Here is a 26,484-nt window from a genome sequence, read left to right as displayed (position 1 = left end):
CCCACCACCACTCACAAACCAAGGAGGGTAAAGTTTTAAAAGCTGACACACACACAACATAAAGCACAGAACTTAACAGTTTATTGGGTGAAAAGGAAAGCAGCTTCAGTTGTACTATTCAGTGAAATTAGAAATAAATAACTGATTTTTAGAGCCAAATATTTGAAGTTAGTAATATCTGAGTGGCCGTGTTTACCAAAAAGGGGCTGCTCATCACACCAGAGCAAGTTCTGTTGCTGGGGAAATCCACCATGGTTAAGGAAAGAGTGCCTTCAGGGGGATTTCTTAGACATTCCTTGGGGCACCACTGGAGCTGACCACCGTCGACAACAGCAGATCCAACTCAGCCTTTAAGGGAAGACATTCCAGCTCGCATAATTTCATCCACCAAGAGAATGTTGCTAGCGATCACCGTGCTAGAAGTATTAAATATATATTGTTAGAATATCCATTTTGACATAGTTCAAAGACAGCTCAGCTCCACTTCTGCCTTTCAAGACCGCTTCCTCTGCATGGGAGCCCCTGATTCCACACTACGCTCTCAATTTCAACAATCAAACACTTATTTGAAGTGAAAATATTTTAACATTTACCATGAATGAAGCAGTTGCTTTTTGACATTATAATTATCCCAGATTCCAGCGGCTGCAGCTACCATTGGCTCACCTACAAAAGGAAAACAGTCTTTAAATAACCAATTCACGACTCAAAGTAAGACTTTCTGCTGTTTAACATTTGATATTACTTGCTACATCCAGCAGTTACTGTGTGCTTTATCTTCACAAAATACTTAAACAGAATGCGTTTAAGTACTACAGCATGTCAAAACTGACTGCAGCAACAGGACACCTGCCAAGGCGTTCTGCATAGCTTTTGATGAAAAAAGGTATAGCTTTCTGCATTCAGAGCAACTTTATTCTTTGTAGAGCTGAGTCACTACAGTTTCTTACCATAGCATCACCCCATTATTTCAGGAAGTTCTTACCAGTGTTCAGATCAACGCCAGTGAGTTGCCCTGATTCTGCATGCTCTGTCTGAACCTTCACTAGCGTTTCCTGGGGATCGTAACCAGAGTTCTGAGCGAGAACCTTTGAGAGAAGAGACACATGATTTCATGTTCTTAACTAAGAGACCTCCAGCAGAAGTGATGAATCTTAGTGTGCTTCAAAGCCCCTTGATTCAGGAGTTCCTCATACCTTAGGAATGATGAGCAGAGCATCAGCAAAAGCCTGAACTCCAAGCTGGGCTCTTCCTTTTATATTAGGTTTATGCTTAACAAGAGCATTAGCTACTGCCACTTCCAGTGCACCTGCTCCTGGAACCACACACCCTGCAAGGGAAAACTCGATATTGAGACTTAACAATAAGCACCTATTCCAATTTAAACAGTCAATTTTTAGTATAGTTTGATCTCTTCCCTCATCCTTAAAAAGACAGCTTGTATCTGATCAACTACTTGTAAAATACAAGGTGTAAGAACAGTAACAAAAAGCACTTCATACTGAAATACACTCAGCTTGGCGTCTGACTGCACTGGACACCAAGGAAGCTGACACAAAATTCAGTAATTTTGAGATGAGTTTCCACAGAAAATTATTAACGTCACTGAGCAGAGCCTTACCATCCTCAATCGCGTTTTTAACAGCTCGCAGACCATCTCTTACTGCATCCTTGATTTGTGTGAGTGTATGCTTGTTTGGTCCCCTGATCAACAGGGTAACAGAGCGGGGGTTGTCACATTTCTCAATAAAGGTGTATTTCTCTTCACCCTGTAAAACAGGGTTATGTATTCATGGCACACATTTGCTCAATCAACATATACATGTAATTAAAAAAGACTGAACAGACACTTTCAGATTCAGTTCTGCACTAAGTGCTCTTCAAGAAGTGATAGGAAGTAGCAGGACCTCATTTCTATTTTCTCAATTTTACAGATATCAAAAGCATACTATGGAAATAACAATAGGAAAACACACTATGACAAGAGCAAATATCCAGGTAGATGTTCACCTACAAGCATGCACTGGGATGTGAAATGCCACCAGTTTTTATCTGTGCTCCAGTGTAGCCCTTCAAAGGTAAGAATAATCCATGCACAGACATACCAAGACGAAAGCAAAGTTAGCATCAAGTGAGGTTAGTACAGGCATATTTAACCTGACGTCAGCTGGAAGCTTATTCCTACTCACCAGTGTATACTCATAGACAAGCCCTGCGTGTCCCAGGCAGTCAGGAGTGAGATCCTCCACAGAGTTCATGGCAGTACCACCACATGCAAGGGTCAGTCTGAGACAGACATGTACAGCTTAGCACTTGCTTCATATTAAGTAGAATCTGAAGTCTCTAACTGAAGTCAGTAGCATTTCAGCACACAGAACACCACACTTCCTAGGCTTGCAACAGTTTGCTCTGTTCATGAAAGAGCTCTTTGCAAAAAATAAGCTTGTAGAACTAAGTCTGCTCTATAGGTGTCTACATTTGACGCACATCGATAGCTCAAATTCCTGTGTGCTGAACTGATATTTCTGTGATTTGTACATACAAACATAGAAGTTGGTATTTCTATGGTTTTTACATACATGAATTACACCAGTAAGGGTTGGACAGATTGAAGCAGACTTTTAGTGGAAGTCCTTGAAGGTGGGCTCAAGCCAGACTTGACCTGAGTTTGGAAGAAGAGCTAATTATTTCACCCCCTTCTCTCCCCAGGAACTGACCTTTCCATGTTCCTCCTTTTAGCTCTCCGCAAAGCAACTATTCCTTCTTTCGCAAGCGCATCTAAGGAAAATGGGTCAATTCCCTAGAAACAAAGGAAGTGATCATCAGGATAAAGAAAAAGCTAAAACACACCTGCTCTTAGTCCAACACTAATGAGTAAGTTCTTCCTCAGTGCTCACAAAAGATCTCAAGTAGGAAACGTATCCATATATCCAAAAGTTTCAATTTACATCTAAATGTAGCTATTTCCGTCTGAAGAACTGTATAAAGTGAGTCAAACAGCACATGGCTTGCCAAGAAAGCCAGCATTTCATGTTAATTTTTCTCGCTAGTTACCCTTCATCTCACCTTCTGGTTGATCACAATAAATCCTTTGTCTGAATTGCCACAGACTCTTCTTTTCAAGTCTATGATTTTGCTCACTCTGTCTTCAATGAACTTTCTTTCTGCTTTCACTAGCTTCTCTCTCTCTTCAGCACTTTTATAGAAGAATCCAGAGCTCACCTCTCTGAAGGAAGAAAAACACAACAAACGAAAAAGCAGTAAGAAAACTACCCTCTCTGCTGTAGAAATAAGACTTAAGTGTAAGATACCTATTCTTTCAACATTCTGAAGAAATCAGAACAAAACAAACAAGACCCCCCCACCCCTCAAACCCGCATGCAACATATAGCTGTTCCTGCTCTCTAGTTCAGAGCTTTTCCATTGCAAGAAATAAGGCACACATTTCAAACTGAGCGAACTTCAAAGGATATTTAGATGTTGGCTCTGCAAGATAAAAATATGCCCAAGAAAGAAAGGACTTCCAGCCTTTCTTCAATCAAACAACACAGTAAAAACCGCTATGAAACTCTGCCTCTCAAAGACATTTTCTCAGCCACCAGCTTCCCTTTTCCAAAGGAGGACTGCAGAAGGAACATCACCTCTTCCATTCCACCTTCTACCCTACCTGCCCCGCTCTGGAAGAGTCTATGCAGTGCATTCAGTTCTTATTTAAGCACACCTTAAATAAAAGTCTTTTAAAACAGGAACATTTTCTGCTCCTCACCTTGTTGCCGTGTACTTACGTTTTCTCATATTCTAGAGATACATTGCAAGTAAGAACATAAGCATCTTCCACTCTTTTCTTCATGTCAGGATGACGAGCCCCATGATCCAAAACGAGCCCCCTAATCAGCCTGCAAGATTTAAGAAGTATTTTGTGTATCAACATACACATACTGAAGATACACACTTCATGGAAGTGCAGACTAGTCAGAGAAATGACAGGGCAGTTGGTCAAACACGAACTGCACCTGTGTTGGGAGTAAACAACGATCATGTATCCCACTTCCACAGGCATGCCCATTCTCATGTAAAAAGCACACCAGAGTGTGAAAGAGGAATTTATTCTGGCATAGTGTCTGACTGCATTAGCTACGGAGAAAAGCTACTGCAGAATTCATCCATGCCATGGAAGTAAATACCAAGACCATAGAATAGCCAACTAGATGACTACACTCCAGTTTCCATTCATCAAATGCTATTTTGTACTTGTTATGAAAGATACAAGCCTAAAGCATAATCAAGCCACAGACACTATTACTAGGGAAAAAAGTATTTATTCAATATTGTTATGTAAAAGCCTAAGCCAGTGTTACCCTCTGCTATTCAAAAGTCTCATCAGTGAATCAGGTTCATTGACTGGGGAATTTCACCATCTAGATAATTTATGGCTGAAGTCTGTACTTCCACCTTTCTTTCACCCCTTCCCCAGTAACTTTTCCAGTGCTAGCTGTAGGACACCCAAACAAAAACCCACAGACTACTCACACGCCAGGGCACCGTTAAACTGAAGCTCAAGGATACTCATTACTTACGTTGTGTCAGTTTCTGATTTGTGCTTCATCTCCATGATCTCCACCATGTGGAGGTCAATAGGCTCATCTGGTTTTCTGACTGTCAGAACAGAATCTACTACAGCCTGGAATAGAGGGGAGGGAAGAAAAGCCCCAAAATGACCATTAGTCTTCCAAAGTGCAAGTTCACATCCTTCCATCCACCCTTTACTCAAATAATAGTCACAGGACTTTAAAACCTGGACCTCTTCACACAAAAAGAGGCAGAAGAGACATGTACACTTACCTCTGTTAGGATGTCAGCAAGCTCAGTATGAACTTTAGTACGAAGCGATGTTCTGGCAACATCTATAAGGGTCTCCCTGTCCATTTCCTTGGTTACTTTGACCTGCTCCAAAACTTCAAGTGCTTTTTCCTTTGCAATCTCAAATCCTTCTGCTACTATTCTAGGGTGCAAACCCTAATCCAAGTGAATAAAGGAAGCTGTTAGACAACAGAAGACAAAATGGTACTTTTTCCCAAATAGAACTTGTGGTTTCAACATTCCATCTAATGTCAAAATACAGGGAACGTGTGTCCTACAATGACAAGATAATGTACTGTCCTTCTGAATACATATAAAAGGAATGCAAATCCTTCCAATGCAGAGGAAAAGTACAGATTATTCTAGCACAGAACTGAAACCAAGGGAACTACAAAGCACACTTGGGTGTTCACTGTGCAATACGAATGCCTATTCTGTAACATAATATCTGAAACACCTAGTACCAGGGAGGATCTCATTGCTAACATACTAAAATAAGTGATTTAACACACACAGAACAGATGGCAGTGACAGCAGGTGTCAGACAAAACCTTATTAAAAGCTGCAGTATCCACAATAAGCATTTTGATTTTGAACAAGTCTTAAGACCTCCTCTCCAGCTTTTTCCCATTTTACAAGTTCTGTGACGCACTCATTTTAAACAGAAATATATATTCCTTTTCATGTTTGACTTATTAGTATTAAACACTAAACACAAACTAAGTTGATTGGTGTCAAATTAAGCTTTTAATTTGCCCACCTATGAAAGAAATCCTGCATACATACCTCAGAAATATAGAGATCTGCCTGCTTTAGGAGTTCTCCAATGATCAAGACATTTGAAGTGGTACCATCTCCAGTGATGTCATCTTGCGCTGTTGCTACTTTTGCTATCAAGGAGGCTGTGGGGTGTTGTATTTGCTAAACAAAAACAAGAAGCTGAGCAGTAAGTGTTACTGCACTGGTACAGGAAGCAAGCAATCTGAAATCAGCTAAACAAAATATTTATGGACTAGATGTTGTTTTCATGATTCATATCAAATTAGCAGGTTTCAACAAATAACACCAATTAACAATTATCCCTTTGGCAATAGGTTGATTCAATTAATCCATGTAACACTAATTCCCCCCTCAGATTACGCATCTATACCAAAACACCTTGGGCGCTAAGCGCCAAACTAGTCCTCAACTCATTATGAGCCTGACAGAGCCCTTTTCTCCTTTAGTCAAAGGATGCACCATCACAACTAGACTGTTGCTGGCACCACAACCAGCATGTTTAGAGCTCATTTAAGAACCTCTCATGACCAGTGCTGTACATATTCTAAGTGGTTTTGTATTTCTTTGGCAGCTTATTTTACTCATTCTCATGAAACTAAAGAATATTAAACTAGTTTTTTGCTTATCAGTTCCTCTGCTAAGCATTATATTTGGTGTTCCAGCTGTGAACACCATTCCTGTCTGGCCAAACTTCACAACCACCACACATGACCTTATGTTATTTACACGAGTCAATCTTTTAATTTAAGAAACACATCACTTAGCATCTCCAATGGCTGACTGAAGAGTATTTTAAGACAGGTTGAAGCCTATGAGCCTACAGAACAGTATCCACATTTGAAGAGGCTGGTGCTTGGTAACTGTACTAGAGCAAGACAAAATCAAATGGGACCATTTATATTGTCGTTTAGCTTTTACCTTTTTTTTAAAGCACTCCCTCTAGTGTGAAAGAACAGAGGTAACGAATTTTTCCTGTTTGCTAAATCCCTGCGTATATTAACCTCAATACTTTATGCTGAATTACAACAGCCAGCCAGCGGAGTGAAATACTCCGTGGAGAGGCCGCGCACACCGCCGCCCCCCAGCACGTGAGACGCCGTGGGGTGACACCACCCCTCGTGTAATCTTCACCCCCACGGGGGGAAACGGTGCTACAACCCCAGACTCGATGGGGAAGCGATATGAGCTGCATCCATCACCCAGATTTACACACGTTCCAAGGCCATGAAGAACTCTGCTGCCTCAGGCCTGCTCAAGTACAACAGAAGTATGCTTTCCGTAAGAAAAGCGGAAGGCGACTAAAACGCCAATATAATTATTTAAACCGTTCATGTTTCCTTTTTGATTGCCAAATTAGAACACAAACTGTATTCAACATCTACCAAGCTGCACTTATTTACCTCCCTCCCAAGGGACACGCTCCCCTCAATGCACAGGGCTACCTACCACAGAAAAGCTGGGGGGGGTGTGCAGTCGGGGAAGCGGTCGCCCCTCAGCTGCGGGCACGCTAAGGGCACACGAGCAGGCTCCTGCCGCCCCAAGCCCCCCCACGACTCCCACCCCCGCGCCGGCCAGAACCAGCTCACCATTTCCTGCAGCAGCACGTTGCCATCTTTGGTCAGCTTGATGTCGCCAGCCCCCGACACCAGCCTGCGGGAGACAGGAGGCGGGTGAGCGGGCCGCCCCTCCCCGCCGCCCGCGCCCGGCCGAGGGCCCGCAGCGGCCCCTCTCCATTCATTCAGCTCCACGCGGCCGGGCGGCCTCCACCTTTGTTCGCCGCGGCAGGACCGGCGCCCGCCCCCGGGCCAGTCCCGCACGCCTTCCTCCGCACGCCTCCCGATGGGCCCCAAGGGCCGCCCGCGCGCCCCACCCGCCCCCCCCAGCCCCCCGGCTCCCTCACATCTTCATGGTGCCCTTGGGGCCCAGGTTGGTCCTCAGCACGTCCTGGAGCCCACGGGCCGCGCTGATGTTCACCGCCAGCGCGGCCTGGGCACGAGCCACCTCCGCCTTCGGGTTGAGGGCCTTCACCGCCATGTCCTCCACTCCGCGTTGGGCCGGCAGGGGCGGGGCCAGCCCAGCTCCGCGGCGAGGGGCGGGGTCGGGGCAGGCCGCGCCTTCCCCCGCCCCTTCTAGAACACTCCGAGGCGCGCGCGTGTCCGTTGGCTGGCCGACGCGCCAGCCGCGCCCCCATTGGCTGCGGCGCCTGTCGCTCCGCCGGCCCGCTCCCGCCCCGCTGCTGAGGCTCCCGCGGCGCGCGGCGGCGGGAGCGGGAGCGCGGCCCCTTGAAGGGAGCGGCCGGGCGGGAGCGCGGCCGCCTGAGTGGAGCGGTCCTCTGAGGGGACCGCCGGCGGGGCGCTGGCGCCCGGCGCGGTCAGGCCACGCCTATGTGAACGAGGCCTTTGTACGAGCGGGGTCGCTCGGTCGTTAATCCCACCAACTCACATGATGAGACGCCCCTGCAGGTTCGCAGAACCGTGAGAATAAATAATTAAACCCAGCGATTTAACATTACATCCATGGAATTAATAGTTAAGAGGACTAGATTAATAATCAAGATGGTTCTTGGTGAAGTTCAGAGCTGCGGTTAATCAAAACTCATCTTAATACAGAAGCTGCTGCGTGGGCCGCTGGGGCCTGCACAGCCACCACAGCACAGCCCTGCATGCCCAGGCCTTTCCTGGGCCTGCAGCCTTCACAAGACTTTCTAAGCACATGGGACGATCTCTCCCAAGGTCATGCAGTTTGCCCATGAGGCCTGTGGAAGAAAAACAAATACTGTTGAAGTCAAGGCAACCTTGATGGGTGCTGGAAGTATTTGGCCTACATGGCCTGTCAGGGCCCAGTCCCTGAGGCTGCACAATATTTGCATCTTACCAGCTTTGGTCTCCTGAATGGAGGACAATTGACAGTTTCCCTTGAGAGGAGCTTCAGAAGAGAGCTCCTGCCAGAGCGCCTTACACACACCGCTGGCACAGATTGCACCGAGTTTGGCTCCCACATTGTCCCACCCGGGCTGGTACCCCCAAACACCCACCTGCTACTTCTGAGCAACTGGCAATATCAGGCGAGACACAACTCTCTTGTTATTTCAAGTATTTTGTAAGGAAGGTGCCCGCCCCCAGAATAATCATGCCCTGTGGCTGCAGAGGGCCAAGCAGTTTTTGGTGTTCATAGAATAATCATAGAACATCCTGAGTAGGAAGGGACCTGCAAGGATCATTGAGTCCAATTCCTGTCCCTGCCCAGGACAACCCCAAATTCACGCCATGGCTCTGAGGGCCTTGTCCAAGTGCTTCTTGAATATTGCCAGGCTTGGTGCCATGATGCCTCCCTGGGGAGCCTGTGCCAGTGCTCCACCACCCTCCGGGGAAAGAACCTTTTCCTAATATCCAACCTAACCCTCCCCTGGCACATCTCCCTGCCATTCCCTAGGGTCACCAGTGTTCCTGCAGCTGATCTGCTCTGGAAGGTCCTAACGCCCAGCAAACAGGGACAATTGGCCCCGAGGCCAGGACTTTGCCAGTATCTGGTACAGAGAAGGACAGCCTCCCCCAGTGCTCATCCACCAGGCATGAGGATGGCACAGGATAAACCTCCCCAGCTGCATCCCACTCTGCAGCAGGGAGCCCTGGATGCTGCCCTGGAAGCCAGGCTTCAGCAACCCGCTGTAGTGGTGCTGAGAAGCAATGCCACTTCCAGTAGTAAAGTCTAAACCCCTTGTTAGGTACAATTTTGTTGCACAAGCTTTTTGGGGGAGCTTGACTGAAACAATCAGTGTGTCAAGTGTCAGGGCAGACTCACCAGCCTCACTAGTTTTGGCAGTAGGCTCTGACACCTGCTGGGAATTTGCTCTGCTGCTTTGAGTACAGATCTCAGGTTTCCAGGCAAAATGCCATGCTGCACAGGAGGACCTCCATGCATTGCCTGTCAGTCTGACTTGGCAGATCTGGACGGGACAGCTGCTAATATGCTTGGGTTTCTTTCTTTTAAATGTTTTAGATAGAGTTGGTGTTTAAACATAATAGAACACAAGTTTGGAGCCCTTTTGTTTAGCTGAGCAGTGCATATGTCTAAATTATTTTAATGCTAACTCTTTAGTATAATGTCTGGGCTTTCTGTTCTGTTACTGTAATGATTAGAAATAAACATTAAACATTGCAAAATGCAGGAAATTACACTTGGCATTTCATACTTGGCTCTGGAGCTCTGTTAATGTTTAGTCTTCACTTTTGTTGGGATGCTACCAGCCTAATGAAGCCATAACAAAACTAAAACACACCAACCCAGCCCTGAGAAACTGCAGTGCTAATATTTGAGGTGCCTGGTTGAAACACCTGAATCCCCTGCTCTGCCCTGGATTCTGTAACCAACGGGCCACATACAAGTATTTTGCTATTCTTGCTTTTCTGGCTTGTAATTTTTTTTGCCTTGATCCTCTCTTGGGGCTGTTCTCAGCAGAGGGCAGCCTTGTCAAACCCGCACATACCAGCAGGCACATTGTATTTTTTGTTTTCCTTGCTTCTGTTCTGTGACCCTTGTGGGTGATGTCCCATGGAAAGGCAGGAATTATCCATCCTAAATACCTGTGTTGTGTGGGGCTGGCTGCTGACAGTGGTAAGGCTATTCCCCAAGCAGGTTCAGGTTTGTGAGGGGAATTATTACTGTGAGGTAAGAAAGCACTTTTTCTGGGAAAATTTAGTTGGAATTCTAGATGGTGGTTGTTTTTTTTTTGGGGGGGGGGGCTGAAAGAGGAAAGCCATTTTCAGAGATATTCTAGTCCTTCATGTAGGTGGTCTTTGCTTTTTGTCCAAATGGAGAATTTTCATAGTCATGTACAAGAGTTAGCTGCTGTGCTTGTGTTGATAGTCACACATCCATGTGAGCTGTGCTTTTCACTCCTCAACATCCTCTTAAAGCTTCCAGGCAGAACTCTCTGTGTTTCTTTCCTGGATCACATGTCTGAGGATAGGTATTTATGGGATAGTAACATTTCTCATTGGCATTTTCACATTAAATCCCCATTTTGCAGCATTTTTCAGATGTCAGGACAAGCCTTTCTACACTTTTCAGTCTTAGCTGTAGTTATTGAACTATTCTGTATATTTGTTTTCAATGCATAGTAAAAATACAGTGTAGATGCTTACTAGGCCTAAATTGTCCTTGGAAATCAATGGTTTTACAACAAATTACACCAGATTAGAATAAAAATATTTAACCAAGTTACAACCAATTTGTCTGTTAAACTAAGCCAAATAAAAGAAATTAGCTTCATGAAAAATTCAGCAGCAATTCTCTTAGTCAAATCATGCACTGCTTATCTTGGCAAAAAACCCTCTGAGATTCTCAGTAAAAGAAGTTTCCTTTCACCTTTATCAAGATCTGTTTTCATTTGACCTTAATCACTGAAATTATTTCTGAATCTGTTAAAAAAACATACTGTCCTGCTACAATAAAACTAACAAACAGGACTATGCTAAACAGTGAACCATGTCACTAGTTTTGCAGTGAAGGGGCTTGGTACCAGCCTCTCCTGACACAAGAAGTTACTAACAGATGCTCGTGTTGACAAATGGTGATGTACTGAGAACTTCTGAAAGAACATGAGAAAGACATGGGAGGAGAGAAACACAAGGCTATTGATTTTAATTAATGCATGTCATTTTGAAGGGTAATACTGCCAGAATGGCAAAAGAGATCATGCATGGAATGTGACTGGTGCATCCAGTGGTGCAGAACAGTCTTTCAAGATGGGCAGCAGTCACAAGACTCCTATCACAAGCAAATGAAAGAAGCTAAATCAGCTAAATCTGGCTTTCTTGACCTTGAACCAAACAACCAGCTTCATATTCTGGGTTGGCAGCCTCCCGTTTCCTAACCAATGTCCACAGTCATGCCTGAGGGAAGCTCTTCCATGGGATGCCAAAACATGAGCAAAGACAGGTTTTGCAATTTTTCTGTTGCTTTTGACAAAATTGCATTTGGGGAAACAAAACAGAGCCTTCTCATAAGCAGAAATTTTAATTTTGCCTTCAAAGCTTTTGATGAATTTTTATTTGATTTTTTGTGCGTGTGTAACATTGCACACGGATGCACCGAGTGACAGCTTAAGTCAAAATACAGTATTGCAATCTTAACTCACAAAACCTTTAATCTCATCCACTGTGAAAGAAAACAGTGTCCCTGCCTTGCCTCTGATTTAACGCAAAGAGAAACTCCTGACTGCTGCTTGTCAGAGCCCCTCCTTGGCTCTCGTCCCTCACCTCCTCACTGGCGCTCTGCGGGGAGCGAGGCGGCTTTGCTGAGACCCATCTTGTTCTTGATGCCTGTGGCACAGGCTGGCTATCGGGCGAGCAAGCTCCCCGTCATCTTGTGCAGGGACTGCTCCCTGCCAGGCCGTGCCTACCCAAGCTGGGAGCGCCCCAAACTGGGCCCGAGCGGCTCCTCCCCCGACGTAGGCAAGGTTACACCTCTCTTCCCTACGCCTGTCAGCGAACAGCTGGACTTCTCTGGTTACATGTGTGCAACCATTTAAAAAAACCATCCAGGCTGGCTTACTCAGCAGATTATAAGAGTGATTTACAAAATGCGGCTTTCTTCCAGATCAGCCCGTGCCGTTGTATTTATGTGACTGAAGGTCTCAGCTGATCCCATCTTTTCTTGTGCCGCCAAGAGGTTTGCAGCAGCAGCAACAGCCACGGCCAGTACAATACTGTAAGTCAGTGGGAACATTTTTTTCTCTCAGTTTGGAAGGGGTTGGCGTTTGGCGTATCAGATCCGTAACACTGACCGTATTTTTCTAGCCTTGAAAATGCAGAGTATCTTCTGCTGGGGCTGTGACTGTGCTGCCCTGCAAGATGCAGCGACAGTGTGGTGCCTGTTTTATAACAGCAGCATGAATGAATGATGCAATCATGCAGGGGGGAAGCATCATCATTTTGTCAGGACAGGCATAAGGGGATTGGAGAGTTGGGAGGTGTATGTCAACATCCACCAAGTTCCTTCTGCCCCTTTTCAACTACTTTTTTAAAGGGGCTTAAATAAATTCCCTGTTAGGCACTGATGTTCAGATATTAGTGTATAGCTACAAGCAATTCACCTCTTGACTTGCAAACAGGTTTGTGTCACTACCTTTAAAAAACTGAACACAAAACCAGGAAGTGTGAAGCAAGCTTAGTGAAGTTAAGGACTGAATCTTTCTATTCTTACACTGAAAACCACAGAAACTCATGATTATTGATGGATGGGTTGAACTTTTAAAGAGTAGTACTTGCAGGGATATAAACAAGTCACAATTTGCTTAAATTTAACTAATCTGCTTAAATGTATCCCCCTTCCTTTCAAAACATACTGCTAATACTAAGAATTAAACCTCAGCATAGAAAAGCTGTATCACTCCATTATTCCCATTTTATAGACACAGGACTACAAACAATGAACATTAAGTGATTTGTTTAAACTAGTACCATGGAAATACTCCTGTGAGCGTTCTTACAAGCAGGACCACTCTTATAGCGGGAACAGGTCCTGAGAAAAGTTTCAAGACCTATTTTCTCCAAATCCCTTACTCTAAGCAGCAGTTTTCCCTCAATACAACAGAAACAGTTTAATGTGGGTGCATTTTTGTTAATCTCACTGCGTGTTCCATGTAATGTTATTCTGCTGCAGGAATGTATCTCAAAGGGTATCTTAGTGAAGTGCTCACTCTCACCTTGTTAAATGGGAAAGTGAATCAGAATCAGAAACACCAGAAACTGTTTACAAAGTAGGATATTCCTGAGTGATCTGTTTAAAAAGATATTTTAGGTAATATTTCGTTAAGACTCAATCTCATTTTTTCACAGCAATAAGTGAACATAATGCAAAATAGCAGTGTGGCAGCACTTCTGAAAGCTGAAATATGATAACAAGTGAAGTCTAGTCACAATGAGGATTTTGAGATCTCATCAAGATCTCATCAAAATATACCAGCCCCAGAACACCTAGAGTTCTAAGCACCATTTCCTTGTTCCTTTTGCATTAAATGTAGCAGATACTGCGGGTGTTTCAGTTTTTCAAGTGCGGCAAGTGCCCTTCTTTGAAGGGTCAGCAAACAGAAAAGATTTCAGTTGTTTTCCTTTGACATGTGGTCTTACATAATTCCTGTGCTTGCTTCTGTGACTCCACCCTCTCTGTTACAAAACAGAACTATTTCTTGTGGAAATGCCAGGTTTTTTTCCAAATGGCCTAATGAAAATCACATGAGAATTCCAGTTTTCCTGTGTGATTTCCTTTTTCTCCATCTTTATCTCAAGTTTCACCTTACCTCTGTCCCTCTGTCACTCTTTTCTTATGTCTTCTCTAGTTACTTCTTTGCCCATTGTTTCTTCTCTTCCCCATTTTCTTCTTGTCAGCTTTTCCCCACAATATTTTATTATCAGACCTGTTGAAATACTTGCTGCTCGGATGCTTTTCCAGCGTGCAAATAATAAGACAGGAGATCACCTATCTGAAATTCAATGGCAGAAAGATCAGAGATTTTGTACCCATGTTTTTCATATGGAGACAGAACTCATTATTCGTGGGAATTTCTTTTTTCTCACCATCTCATTAAAACATTGATGCATTTAAGCAATCAGATGCCCTGCATTTCAGAGTAATTAATCTCTGCAAACTGTAGGGGCCTATACCACTCTGGAATAAAAAATTGCTGTTCCCTTACTGTAGCTGTTAGAGATTTGTCCATAGAAAGGTTTCACACAGCTTCAATTCTTTCTGCTCATGTTTTCAAGCAACACCTACCTGTGGAAAAGCTACTGTGTCTGTCCTTATTTCCTATGCACACTTACCGGGAGGTGATTTCTAGGCAGTTTCCTGGTGAACAATGTGCCAGGATGGCCCAGTGAAAATTTTGAACACAAGGGAAGGAGCAGAACCTCTCCTGCTTGCATTTCCCCCTACTCCTGTTGCCTGTTACTCAATCACTAATAGCCTTGCCTTACACCCTCATCTATGTTTAGGGCTGGGGAAAAAAATTCACAAGTTACTGAAATTGGCATGTTACCATTTGGAATGGCATTTGCCAGCCTCTGGAGCTGATGGTGACCCCTGGAGCTCTGCCAACAAGGGCAGAAGAACCTTATTTCTCTCCAAGTGAACCACCTTTAACTCCTAAAATTTGCTTTTCCCACCAGCAAGACTCCCTCCAATAGCTGAAGCTTCCTTCATAGGTTCTCCTCTTTGCTCTTGCATGAGCTTCCCTACTTCACAGTTCATCACAATTTCTCCAACGTGTGTGATGATACATTAGCCAAAACCAGGTCTATGTTTTCCAGGACTCAGTGCCCAGCTAGAGCAGAAAGTTGAAAGATTTTAGCAGGTCACAGGCCAAGGGAGGTCAGGAACTACTGATGGTTTCTGCATTTCAGAACACATCTTGTCATTTTTAGGCACTATAAATCACAGCTTGAAACTCTGTCGAAAGAGTTATTGCACGGAACAAAGACAGGCCAAGGTTAATTCCAACCATGGCTCCACAACTGGTATCTGTAATTCTTCCTCTAACTTGTCTATTTGTCCATCAAAGTGCAAATTCCACCACAGCGGTGCCCTCATCATTGTATGGAGAATCCAGAAGGGAAAGGAGTATGGGAAATGTGGGTACCAGAGAGAAGGAAAAGTTAATGTCTCTTCCTTCCTGCTCCTGATGTATGTTTCCAGTGATAAGATTCTTCTCGGAGAGATTAAAGTTTGCAGACATGCATCCAGAAATATATTTCACGTTCTCACCAAGAAATCACAATCCAGTGCAGTGTCCCCACACAGTGACATTGCATCATAATGTGGCAATGTTGCAGCGCAGCCTCAGGTTAGCATGAGGCAATGGGTTTGCATAAAAAGGAGTCAGTGTTGGAACACAGTGACGCAAATGTCATGCCACAGTGATGCAAGAAGTTTGTCCAGTAGAGCAAATCTTTAAAATTGGCAACAAATGGCTGAATTTTTGGTAGACATTATAATTTCCAGTAGCCTGGAAAAAATTAATGCCATGCTGTTTAAAAAATGTAGTGGATTTTTTTTTAATTCCACTGCACAAATATATCTAGCAAATGGCTGCCAAGGCCTACCCTAACGTCAAAGCCCTCCTGCTCAGAAAATCAAAATCTTCCACTGAAAATACAAACACAGTGCTGTGGAGCCAATGTCAAGTCAAGGCTAATGCAAAGTAAACTTGGGATTCACATGTCACCTGTCCACCACTGCCAAGCCTTAGCTCAGATCCAGTCTCTGTCAGAGGAACATTTTTATGTCTGTGGCCGCTTAAGAGAGGTTTCTTTTATGTGCCGTGCTGATGGCATATGACTGTATTTCTTATTTGTACAGTGAAGTCTACAGAAAAATATATTGTTGCTGTCTGCAACAAATAATTCTTTAGTGATACTTCTAAGGCTAGACCAGAGTTCTATAGTATGTCTGTGCACGGAACAGCTCTGATGCTCAAGAGCAGAGACCTGCCAAACTATGGTTCAGTCCTTGTTTCCGCCCTTCCCAGAGGTGAAGTTTGTAAAAGCCCTTTCCTGGAATATCAACTCTTTACTGCATGCCCACTCACCTCTGCTTTGTGGCACACTTGGGAGGTTGAGCCCAGGCTCTGTCCTACCTTCCCACACCTAAACCGAATGTACAGAAGGGAAGTATGGGCTGGGTGATACCTGCTCTCCCATTCTTACACCTGCGATGCAGATGAGCACTGGGGAAGCTACTGTGTCACCTTCTCAGCCTTGTACAAAAGCCATGAACCCACTGTGGCTACTATAGTGTGCTCACACCAAAAAACTCAAGAATAGCTAGAACCACCCTCTCAAGCAATACTGTTTCATGGCAGCCTTTGGATGGCTTTGGCTCTAATGTGACTTGCTTTCTCTGTTTCTTGCTATTTCATATCTACCTGTTAAACAGAGATCATCTCTTACAAATATGGTTCTTGGCTGTTCACAACGGGTTTCACCCCTTAGGTTTGATGGCTTCACTTATAGACCTTTCAATGAAGGACTGGAACATTCTCTTATTCTATACACATGAACATAAAAAAGTTGAGAGTGTGTATGGTCTATACATTTTTTCAGTGATTATGGTAATTTTTCATGAAGCATTTTGTATCTCAATATTCGCCATATGGTTGCTAGTTGTGGAAATAAAACTAAAGGTTCCTGTTCCTGCTTTGACCACTAACTATGCAACTGTGATCTCCCAGTGAGCACACAGAAGTCACCTCAGGAGAGAGCACTGGTGCTTACCATGTGTGACCCCTGGATGACTCCTGCCTGGCAGTGAGCTACATCAGTACTGATCAGCTCCTGTACTTTTCCACAGCAAGGTACATAGTGATCATCATCTCCATCTTCACTGGATGTCTTTTTTATCTGCAGGTGCAAAGTTTGTCCAAAAGGGCAAAAAAATAAATGTTTTGTGGGAACTTGTGTGTGTAAGATCTCTCACCATCAAAATTCACATGATATATAGGAGAAAAATAAATTAGCTTAGTGAGAGGAAAACAAAAGATGAAGGAATATAACACAATGAAGGTATATAACGTGCTGTTTGATGATATTTTTCCCCCTATCCCAGAAAAAGAGAGAACCTGCTACCCAGACCAATTACACAAGACGTGTGCTGTGGGAAGTCTAGGAGATTAAAGGAGGGAATCAAACAAAAGCTTTTACAAAAATCTGGGAAGCGAGATAGATAGAAAGCTGTATTTGTGTCTAAATGTATGGATTAGTAAATAGTGAAGTCCACACTGATTTCCCTTATGAAAGGGTGAAGCACAAGGCAGGTAGGGTAGAAAATACCGGATTAACACCTTGTGCTTCTGATCTGCAGAAGAAGTAGCACTCAGAGGCACTTTTAAGTGTACAGATATAAAAGGGAATAAACTTTTGTCAGGAATTGTAATGGAAAAAGTTGTGTCATGATGTTGTGATATCTTAAGGTGTTGAGTGAAGTTCCCAAAGACCAAGACTTTGTTGAGTTTTATAAAAGACTAATTCCCAATGCTAATGGCCAAATAGTCTATGCATTCATAGATGATGAGAATATTTAGTTTATATTAATCAGGACATAGAAAATGACCTAAACCTTCATGATTTAGGGACAGCCACTCACTAATAGGTTTAAGATAGTTATGTCTACTGTGATCAAGCAAGTCCTTCAGGTCTGGGTGTTACTATCTCCTGGAGCAACTAATTTGACACATTAGACTGGGTCTGATGAGAAATCAAGATCCATTTGAGCTCTGAGGGCAAGATGAGACAGGGAACTGCAAGTGCCACACAGCAGTTGGCAGTCTGATGGTTCAGCAAATGCCAAGTATTACAACCTTGAACCCCATTTGAACATCAATGGGCCGAGCCTGCAGAGAGCAAATCAGCAGCTGAGCAGAGCTCCACAGCCCACCTGTAACGTAAATTGAACATCACTAGCAGAGAGCGAATCAGCAACCGTGCCAGACCTCCACCACTGCTCACACTCTTTGATAAAAGCTGGCTACCGGGCTGTGCTCGTCCCTACTTGCAAGAACCAGATCAGTTGCACCAATGGCTCAAGACAGAGTGCAGTACTGTCACTCAGAGAGAGACTTTATCTTATTCCCTCACAGTAAGAAGGTTCCTAAAAGGATGGCATCCCTCTTGGAGATGAAAGAAATCTTCCGCAATGCTGATGCAGTATGCTTTGATGTGGACAGCACAGTCATCAGGGAAGAAGGCATAGATGAGCTTGCGAAGTTCTGTGGAGTCGGAGATGCCGTTGCAGAGATGTATGTATATTTGCTCTTTACTTCATAGGAATAGTAGTAAAAAATAAGCATGGATAAGGTTAATCTGTGACAATGAATTTACTATAGGGATTGATTCTACTCTGTCATAGGAGATTATTACAGTTTAAAAAGGATTTTAGGAATAATAAGTGGACTTAATGCATAATGAAGTAACTTACTTCTTTGGCAACTGTGAAGCCACTCAACAAAACTGACAGAAATCCTCTAATGTAAACTTCTTTGATAGACTAAGGTCAGGCCTCATCATTAAACCTGGCTAAGCACCAGCAAATCTTATTATGAGACAAAAGAGAGGGGACAACTTCCTTCACACTCCTCTGAGGCTGATGTTTCCACTGAAGCTTGTAGGGAAAGTTCTGTTAATTTCGGAGAATGGCACCTGAGCTGCAGTTTAGGAACACTGGTCCCACTGGCTCAGATGCACTCACAGAGGGAATGAAGCAGTTTTCTTTTGCCTCACTGGTTCTCATGAGAGCTCCGATCTGTGGAGATCTTTTACCAGTGGTTGCTGCCAATCGTTTCAGTGTACCAATCTTCTTTACAACATAGATACGGTATAACCTAGAACCTATGGACTCTTACCTTGTTCCTTACCATACAACTGTTCTCACAAGAAGCCTCAACTTGTTAAGTGTCACTGATTTGTTTTCTTTGGATCACAATTTAGGACCCGCAGAGCAATGGGTGGCACTGTGACGTTCAAAGCAGCTTTAACAGCACGACTAGGCCTCATACGTCCCTCCTATGAGCAAGTGCAAAAACTAATATCTGACAACCCACCTCAGCTAACACCAGGAATAAGGTAAGAATTCCAAATGATCTAACAAAAAAGGCTTCCACCCATGGCATAAATCAACAAAATTCTGTGACAGTTGTGAGGCTGTAAGACCACAGAGCTGGTTTAGATTGCCTTCCTACTCCACTTCCATGTTGTAGTGTACAAAGCTTATGCCAGGAGCTTATAGTGGTCTGAGTCCCTGTCAGGTGGCTGAACGTCCATGTCAAAAGAAAACAGTCTTAGGTGTTAACTGGCATTTTGGCTGGCAAGCTCAAATTCTGGCTCGATTATTAAACGGGCATGGAAAAGAATCTGTTCAATCACATCTGTTTTTTGATGGGTGATGGAACTGGGAAGAGATTTAATAACCAGTATGAACCACTGGCTTGGTCTATTCTGCAGTTATGTTACCCCTCCCTTACACTTCTGTGTGCAGTCACACCCCTGGACTCAGCTTAGGGGATCCATTGTTCAGAGCTACCCATTCTGTACTGGAGTCCCTGAAAACGTATTAAAAATCATAAAGGGGAAATACATATATATGTGTATATTAATTCATCTTTAGGTTTGCAATAAACATTAATTATTATTTTAACTGCAAAGTTTTTTTTTTTTTTTTGCTTTTTTTTTCTTCCCCCCTATTTGGATTGTTTCAAACAATTGAAAAGAATTTCTTTACTACAAAATTTGGCCATAGCTCTAAGTCTAAAGTATTTTTAGCACATACAGTAGTTTCAGACGATATTGTGCTTGTATTTTCTCCCTGAAATAAAGTACATGCTCAGCTTTTTCTGTAGAAGGCATAGCTAGATGTAATTACAAAGAGAACATTGTTTCCTTGTTTAGAATCACGTGATTTTCCTTTTCATTCATTCCCTTTCTTCCTCCTTTTCTGTGTAGCCTGCTTTAAGTCTCCACTTTGCTTTTTAGTGCTTAGCATTTCTGCTGTTACTGCTACCACTGCTCCAGCTCAGCATTGCTGCATGCTGATCTTCCTGCTTCTAGAGCCAAATCCTGTAAAACTGCCTTCAAGCCCTGTTGACATTAACTGGGTCCAAAAACTCCTACTTTTTTCAGTTCCTTTTCTGTAGCTGGTGCTCTCTAAAGATGGCATCGGTGGCCAGCATCTGGGGAACCAACTCTGAGATGAAAATGTTTGCACTTTGCACACTTTCCAGCCCACTTTTGCATTTTGGCGCAGTGGCTTTATCTCCCCCATATTCCCTACTTTTTTCTGCATTATAATTTTCTTCATGTTGTTTTATTTCACTTCAGCAAAAATCTGAACTGGATCTGCTTTTGTATGTTCAAGGGAACTCATGTGAACAGTGTGATAGTGTAAAGAAAATGTTTCTAGGAGTGCTTGTTTCTGAGCAACTTAAGTACCCGTTTGTCTCCGGACACGATGGTTTTGTTCAGCTCTTTTCAAGCAGGGTGTATGCCCAGACTTGCATGGGAAAGAAAGAAAAGCTCTGGGCAGTGGAGGTGGATGGAGCTGGAAAGCAGCACACATCCTAATGAAACTGGAATAACACAAAGTATGGGCTGCCTTGTTTAGGAAAGATGTATTTTAACTTTGTTATCCCTAGATGCTGCCAGGCACTCACACGTGGTGACTGCTCTTTCTTCTCAGGGAGTTGGTGAGCAGGCTTCATCAGCGAGGGGTCCAGGTCTTCCTGGTCTCTGGGGGGTTTCAGAGCATCGTGGAGCACGTGGCCTCGCAGCTGAACATTCCAACAGCAAACGTCTTTGCCAACAGGCTGAAGTTTTACTTTAATGGTGAGATTCCCTTAAAGTCCTTTTTTCTCTGCTAATTAATGCCACTTTTTTGGTTCAAACTGTCAGATATCGGGCTACAGATACTGTCCAGCCTACGTGACCTTGTTACCAATTCAGCTAGCTCCAAGTAGGAAAACTGCAAGACCTTACCAAAAACATGAGTTCAGGTAATTTTCCAGCCATATGAAATAGAGCTGTAGTTACTTTTTAATTCCAAACTGTGCCAGAGGTAAAACATGTTACCGCTGCTGACAGCAGAGTTTCATTTTCTCTTGCTCCTTCAAGTTAAAAGAGTTCATTACGCTTACCTGCTTTCAGAGGCAAACTTCATTTTCAGTGACTTTGAGGTATGTATGCAGACCTATGTACTTTAGCAGAGCTGCTCTGGACTTTAAGCTAGTGTAATCAAGCAGAACTGTAGTTAGCGAGGTTGTTTCTTACTGTTTCATACACTGTCTATACATCATACTGGATGCTGCTTTTGAAATGTTTACACCAGAATGATTGGAAATGGGATTTGTAACACCACCCATACAGGGTTTCTACTTTTGTCTTAGCATTTCAGCTCTTTGAAAATATCCCCACTGAAGACTTGGGTAAATCCTAGTTTTTATGCTTACCTTCTAATTACTTTTTTGGGATGCTGATACTGTGAGGCTTACAGGACTGCATATGATGAGCTGTTTCTGAATTAATGACAACAGACATATATCTTCCTTAATTTACATGAAAATGCTATGTCTAATTTGTCCTTCCACTGTGTTCTAGGAGAATATGCAGGATTTGATGAAACACAACCAACAGCTGAATCAGGGGGGAAAGGAAAGGTTATTACTCATCTGAAGGAACAGTTCCACTTTAAGAAAGTAGTTATGATTGGAGATGGAGCTACAGACATGGAAGCCTGTCCCCCTGCTGTAAGTATTAAAGAACTGGAGTTCTAAAGTCCTTTTGAGCAAATCCTTTGGTGGGGGTGGGAAATGCATTCTGATTTCTTTATAGGACTTCAGGGAAGATCTTTAGCACTTCCCATAGCCTAAAAGAGAGGCATGTAGGTAGTTTTCCTCTAGAAAGCTTGTATCAGGCAATGGTTGGTATCTCTAAGTTCAGACAATGTCAATAAGGGTGTCACCCTCTAAGCCAGGGTGCTGCCCGGCCCAGCAGAACTGTGTAACAGTCTTGTGACCTGTCTCAAATCAAGCTGATATTACATCTGCCTTTCTCCTCTATGTCGCCACAATTAAGTGCTTCCTTCTGTGCGGAGGTTTACCCTGTCAAGATCCTGGTTCTAACACAGATTAATGGTGCTTAGCACGAAGGCCTGTCACAGATCTGGTGCACATTTACCTGATACTGGCCTAGCAAGATGGTTCATCTCACTGTACAGTGATGACACCTTTGAAGATATCAGCCCTGACAGGGTGGAATAATTTAAAAAATTAATAGAAAGACAACTTTTATAGATGGCATTTTCACAGAGGAGAGATCATAATTCCATCTCCCCTTTAGTGCCTTTCTCTCATAAAAAGTACCCCAATATCCCTTCTTCGCCAACACTGAGGGACAGATATCCCAGTGCATGGAAATGCACAGGAACAAGCTCCAAGAGCTACTGCTGATGTGAGTTATGACAGCTGGTCCCTTACTGTTAAATACGTGTGTGACCAAAGCAGCTTAGTATTTGCTGAGTGCTTTCTACCTGAAGGGAAGAAAGAAGCACTGGAAATTTTAAACACTGCACTTTCACTGCAGATGGTTTTCTAAGATGTAGAAATGATGATTGTTCCTGGTTAATGATTGAAGACCTGGTTAATGTTTACCTTTTATATCTACCAAATGAGGCAAACAGAGTTAAGATAAACAGCATAGGTGTAAATGTGAGATGCTGCATGCATGTTTGAGTGTTAACTCATTCTTCAATAGTAAGGGCTTATGTTGTGTCACATTTACATCAGACTTCCAGCAAAATCTGGGATCTGAACAATCATGAAGTTACGAGGCACTGAGCCACAACTTCCCTATTGGAACAAAACTCTAATAACTAAAGTAGTGAAAAATTAGATGTTAATGAAGTTCTTGTTAATAAATTTGAAAAATGGACATGCAAAGTGAAACGGGAAGAGGCAAGGAGGAATACCATAATTTTGAAATCCAATATTAAAAACAAACATGATTGCTGAGACACTCCATTCCTTACATGGGACTGCAATAATGTATTGGCCCATTCTTTCTGTTTTGCCAGGACTGCTTCATTGGATTTGGAGGAAACGTAATCAGAAAGCAAGTGAAGGAGAAAGCTAAATGGTACATTACTCACTTTGACGAACTGCTAAAGGAACTGGAAGAACGATAAATTATACAGTAAAATAATATATTTAACAACTATAAATCCATTTTACAATGCAATTAAACATATATTTGTTTGCAAAGTTGTGTTCTGGATTTTTTAATCATTCTGGGTGTTGGGTACCTTCCTCTCTGGCCTGGAACTTGTGTTGTAAATGGCACCATTCTACTCAAATATTTTGTAATGAAAATGATTACGATTTTTTAAACATCTTTTCCACGGTTTAAGAAATCAGTTGATTATTCACTCACAAGTGAAGATCAGAGGTAGGAAATCTTCAGTAAATTAAAAATACCATAATGGATTGGTTCCTGGACAATACTGCATATCTACTGTTTCAGAATTACTGCAGCTAATACCTCTACTTATTTTGAGTGGTAAAAGAAGAATAAGGGAGCCACAAACAAGAAATTTCTCTAATCAATAATAATAATAATAAATAACGATATAATCTAAAAGGTAAACAGTACGGTACGTACCTTCCATTTCAAAGAATCTCAGAACTAGGTTAAACAGTGAACAAATAGGTAGGAAACATTACTAAGTATCTCTGTTTGCATTAAAATATGGCTACAGGAGAACCTGAGATGTCATCTATTACTCAACCTGTAGTCTGAAAGACATGAGATGCATGCAAAGCTGAGATATATGCAATATTCATCAGTGTCCAAGAAGCATATTTTAAGGCAAGTGACATAGTGGTTCCCAACCTCATTAAAACACTTCAAACTAAACTCCAAAACGGTGATTTTGTAAAATGGTCACACTGTTTACTGAACTGTTTTATTATTTAACAATCCACCCCATCAACCTACAACTGGATTGAGGCTAACTCATCAACCTTTAAAAAATAAAGGTCTACTGATTAAGAAAATACTGTGAAACTTAACTAGTCTCTCGTCCTGCCTTAAGTGTGGATAAGCCTCCCTTAACCTGTTTGTGCTAGAAATAAATCTAACATGTTCTAAGTAAGTACTTCTCTGAGCTTCTGCTAATGAATCCTAGTTTCTAAAGGATCTGTCTTTTATGGCTGCAATGTCTGATCCAAGAGGGTCCTTATAGAGAACACACTTGATAAATGCTAGCATTTTGTCAGCGAGTTCCTGGCAAATCTTGAGTATGTCTTTTTAACCAGCTTTGCTGACACATCATGGTACTTTTATTTCCTTCACTTATAAGAATCTCACCTCTGATAATGTGAAAAGCTTTACTAATGTTAAAATATATGTCACATCTTCCATTTCCCTCCATCCACATAATACCATCACAGGAGAAAGATCGGTAGATATGACATGATTTGTCCTGGGGGAAAAAAAAAATCTATGCAGCCTCTTATCTTCTGGGTGCTTACAAATAGTCCCAGTATTATTCTGGAAACTGAAGACTAGGCTGAGTGTGCTAATTCTCCTCCATCCCACCACATATTACATAGATAGGAAGAGAAACAAGTGATGTGCCTACCTTCGCAAAATCTCACACTCTCTCCACAAGACAATCACAGGTTTTCACAACCTGCACTAGATTAATTAAGTAATAAGATTAAATCAAGGTGCAGTGAGACAGCTCCTGTCCAATTGCTTAAGCATCACCAACAATTAAATCAAATGGTTCTGTCCATTCTGTGACATCAGAAAGGTCACAGAGGAAAGAGGCATTAACAAAGATCCAGAGAGTGATGAATGGCAGCTCTCAGTGACACCATCTAATGTTTTTGGCAAAAAAACTGAGGCAATAATTCCTTGAAGTTACAATGGCATTTAAATACTGGAGAAGTAGAAGGTTTAAAAGAAAACAAATCCAGAAACAAACTTCTGATGGCTTTTTAGAGAACAGCTATACTGAATATCTGCATACAAAGTTTAAAAAACTTCACAAAACCCAAGACAGACAGTAGTTGGCAGGTTGCTCGCCAGAACTATTCTGGGAGTATTAAAGATGATCTTTTTAAAATTCTTCCTGAGAAAAATCTCAGCCAGCTCCAAGGGCATTTCATGTACAATCATGCTTTTGTTTAGTCAAGACTGTATGAGTAGAACAAGCATAAACTCTTTCTGCTCTCATTCAGTGTGTTCCTCTGCAATTCTATAGTTATAAAGCAGAAATGTTTCTATTTGCTACAGTCTTCTATTGACTTAAAGGGCCTCTGAAAAAAAAATCTAACACCCGGCTAATCAGCTATAGCTACAGGCCCTGGTCCTACAAACATGGTGACATGCTTCACCACAAGTATATGTAGTTTCACTAATGCCACTGTCGGAAGACTCTGCAGGAGGCTCTGTGCCACAGAGATGTTAACATTCACAGCAGTATCTTCTGCCAGTCTGAGTGCTATGGAAACATGGCATTGTGCCACTGATTTCACAGCAGCTCTGTAGGTCTGATTAGTTTGAAAAAAATACCACCCCCCTTCCACTGGGCAAATATCAAGCCTGACCTCTAGTCCAGGAGGTAGCAAAAGGGTTACTTAGCTTAGTAAGTGGCTAAGCTCTTTTGTCTGTAAAATACTGGAACAAAATAAGAGGAAATAAAGCAGCATGAGGGAAGTTTCAATGTTACAACCAAGCTACCAATTTACCTGAACATATTCCATCGCAGCAGAGCAAAGTCTGGAGAGTAGCACATGTCAGGTGGGTCTCCTGATTAAGAGCATGGGGAGGCACACTGCTTCACATAAAGCCTTTTATTTTAATGTGATTATTCAGTGAGGCAGAATTGCTTAACGTTATATATTCAATTTGCATGAGGGGACTTCTTAAAAGAACAGTTTGCAGTCTTTTCTAGGAAGACTACAGGACAACTAAACTGGAGTTGTAACTGTGTCTTCATTACAGTGGAACAAGAATTGATGATTACCAGAGACCATTCCAGTCACTGTTCCCTGCTTTCCAACCACTGAAAAGTGACTTCAGTTCTGAACTCTGTAAATTCTGCTCTAAGAAATGCTGAAGTATTGCTAGTCAAAGGAAGAAGGCAGACTCGGCCATGAAATTAAGAGGGAAAATCACAGCAGTGTTCTCAACAGGGGAAAACCAACTTTAGAAAGAGCTCAGGCAAAGGGAAGCAAGAAAAGACTGGCACTACTTACGTACGTACTGTGTTATGTTCGGCGAGTTTACATAGTTATCT

The 26,484-nt window shown here is 42.7% G+C and overlaps 2 protein-coding genes and 2 non-coding genes across 5 annotated transcripts; 1 reads left to right on the top strand and 3 right to left on the bottom strand.

The window, feature by feature from the left end:
* Positions 1–59: 59 nt before the first annotated feature.
* Positions 60–7,766, bottom strand: CCT6A (chaperonin containing TCP1 subunit 6A). The gene is made up of 14 exons (XM_075113370.1): positions 7,541–7,766; positions 7,227–7,290; positions 5,647–5,781; positions 4,843–5,016; positions 4,578–4,681; positions 3,786–3,896; positions 3,067–3,226; positions 2,718–2,800; positions 2,190–2,286; positions 1,622–1,769; positions 1,197–1,330; positions 986–1,088; positions 594–666; positions 60–416 (listed from the first exon to the last, which is right to left on the bottom strand). Exons 1-14 carry the CDS (start codon positions 7,672–7,674, stop codon positions 344–346), a joined length of 1,593 nt encoding a protein of 530 aa, XP_074969471.1. The 5' UTR covers positions 7,675–7,766; the 3' UTR covers positions 60–343.
* Positions 4,038–4,169, bottom strand: LOC142066334 (small nucleolar RNA SNORA15). Its single transcript, XR_012663673.1, has one exon. It is a non-coding gene; the product is annotated as a small nucleolar RNA SNORA15 (small nucleolar RNA).
* Positions 5,149–5,280, bottom strand: LOC142066335 (small nucleolar RNA SNORA22). The gene has a single exon (XR_012663674.1). It is a non-coding gene; the product is annotated as a small nucleolar RNA SNORA22 (small nucleolar RNA).
* Positions 7,767–12,088: 4,322 nt separating the features above from the next.
* On the top strand, positions 12,089–23,440 carry PSPH (phosphoserine phosphatase). Of its 2 annotated transcripts, XM_075113078.1 has the most exons (6): positions 12,089–12,351; positions 18,275–18,433; positions 19,122–19,256; positions 20,866–21,011; positions 21,780–21,928; positions 23,254–23,440. In XM_075113078.1, exons 2-6 carry the CDS (start codon positions 18,294–18,296, stop codon positions 23,362–23,364), a joined length of 681 nt encoding a protein of 226 aa, XP_074969179.1. In that variant the 5' UTR covers positions 12,089–12,351; positions 18,275–18,293; the 3' UTR covers positions 23,365–23,440. The 2 variants fall into 2 exon arrangements, with proteins under 2 accessions (XP_074969179.1, XP_074969178.1); XM_075113077.1 differs by lacking the exon at positions 12,089–12,351 and having other exon boundaries at positions 17,534–18,433.
* Positions 23,441–26,484: the final 3,044 nt, after the last annotated feature.

The sequence above is a fragment of the Phalacrocorax aristotelis genome, chromosome 18, assembly GCF_949628215.1.
Source record: "Phalacrocorax aristotelis chromosome 18, bGulAri2.1, whole genome shotgun sequence".
Lineage (NCBI taxonomy): Eukaryota > Metazoa > Chordata > Aves > Suliformes > Phalacrocoracidae > Phalacrocorax > Phalacrocorax aristotelis.
Note: the sequence above shows the minus strand (reverse complement) of the source record. Positions and strands in the feature narration are given on the sequence as shown.

Bases quoted from the DNA above. Each gene is read 5' to 3' on its own strand.
- CCT6A (XM_075113370.1), bottom strand. From the start codon at position 7,674: ATGGCGGTGAAGGCCCTCAACCCGAAGGCGGAGGTGGCTCGTGCCCAG. The intron at 5,782-7,226 runs GTGAGCTGGTTC...GTTTTTGTTTAG, and splicing joins ACGTGCTGCTGCAGGAAATG to CAAATACAACACCCCACAGC. The intron at 3,897-4,577 runs GTAAGTAATGAG...TAAATCTTGCAG, and splicing joins AAATCAGAAACTGACACAAC to GCTGATTAGGGGGCTCGTTT.
- PSPH (XM_075113077.1), top strand. From the start codon at position 18,213: ATGGCTCAAGACAGAGTGCAGTACTGTCACTCAGAGAGAGACTTTATC. The intron at 19,257-20,865 runs GTAAGAATTCCA...CTTTCTTCTCAG, and splicing joins CAGCTAACACCAGGAATAAG to GGAGTTGGTGAGCAGGCTTC. The intron at 21,929-23,253 runs GTAAGTATTAAA...CTGTTTTGCCAG, and splicing joins TGGAAGCCTGTCCCCCTGCT to GACTGCTTCATTGGATTTGG.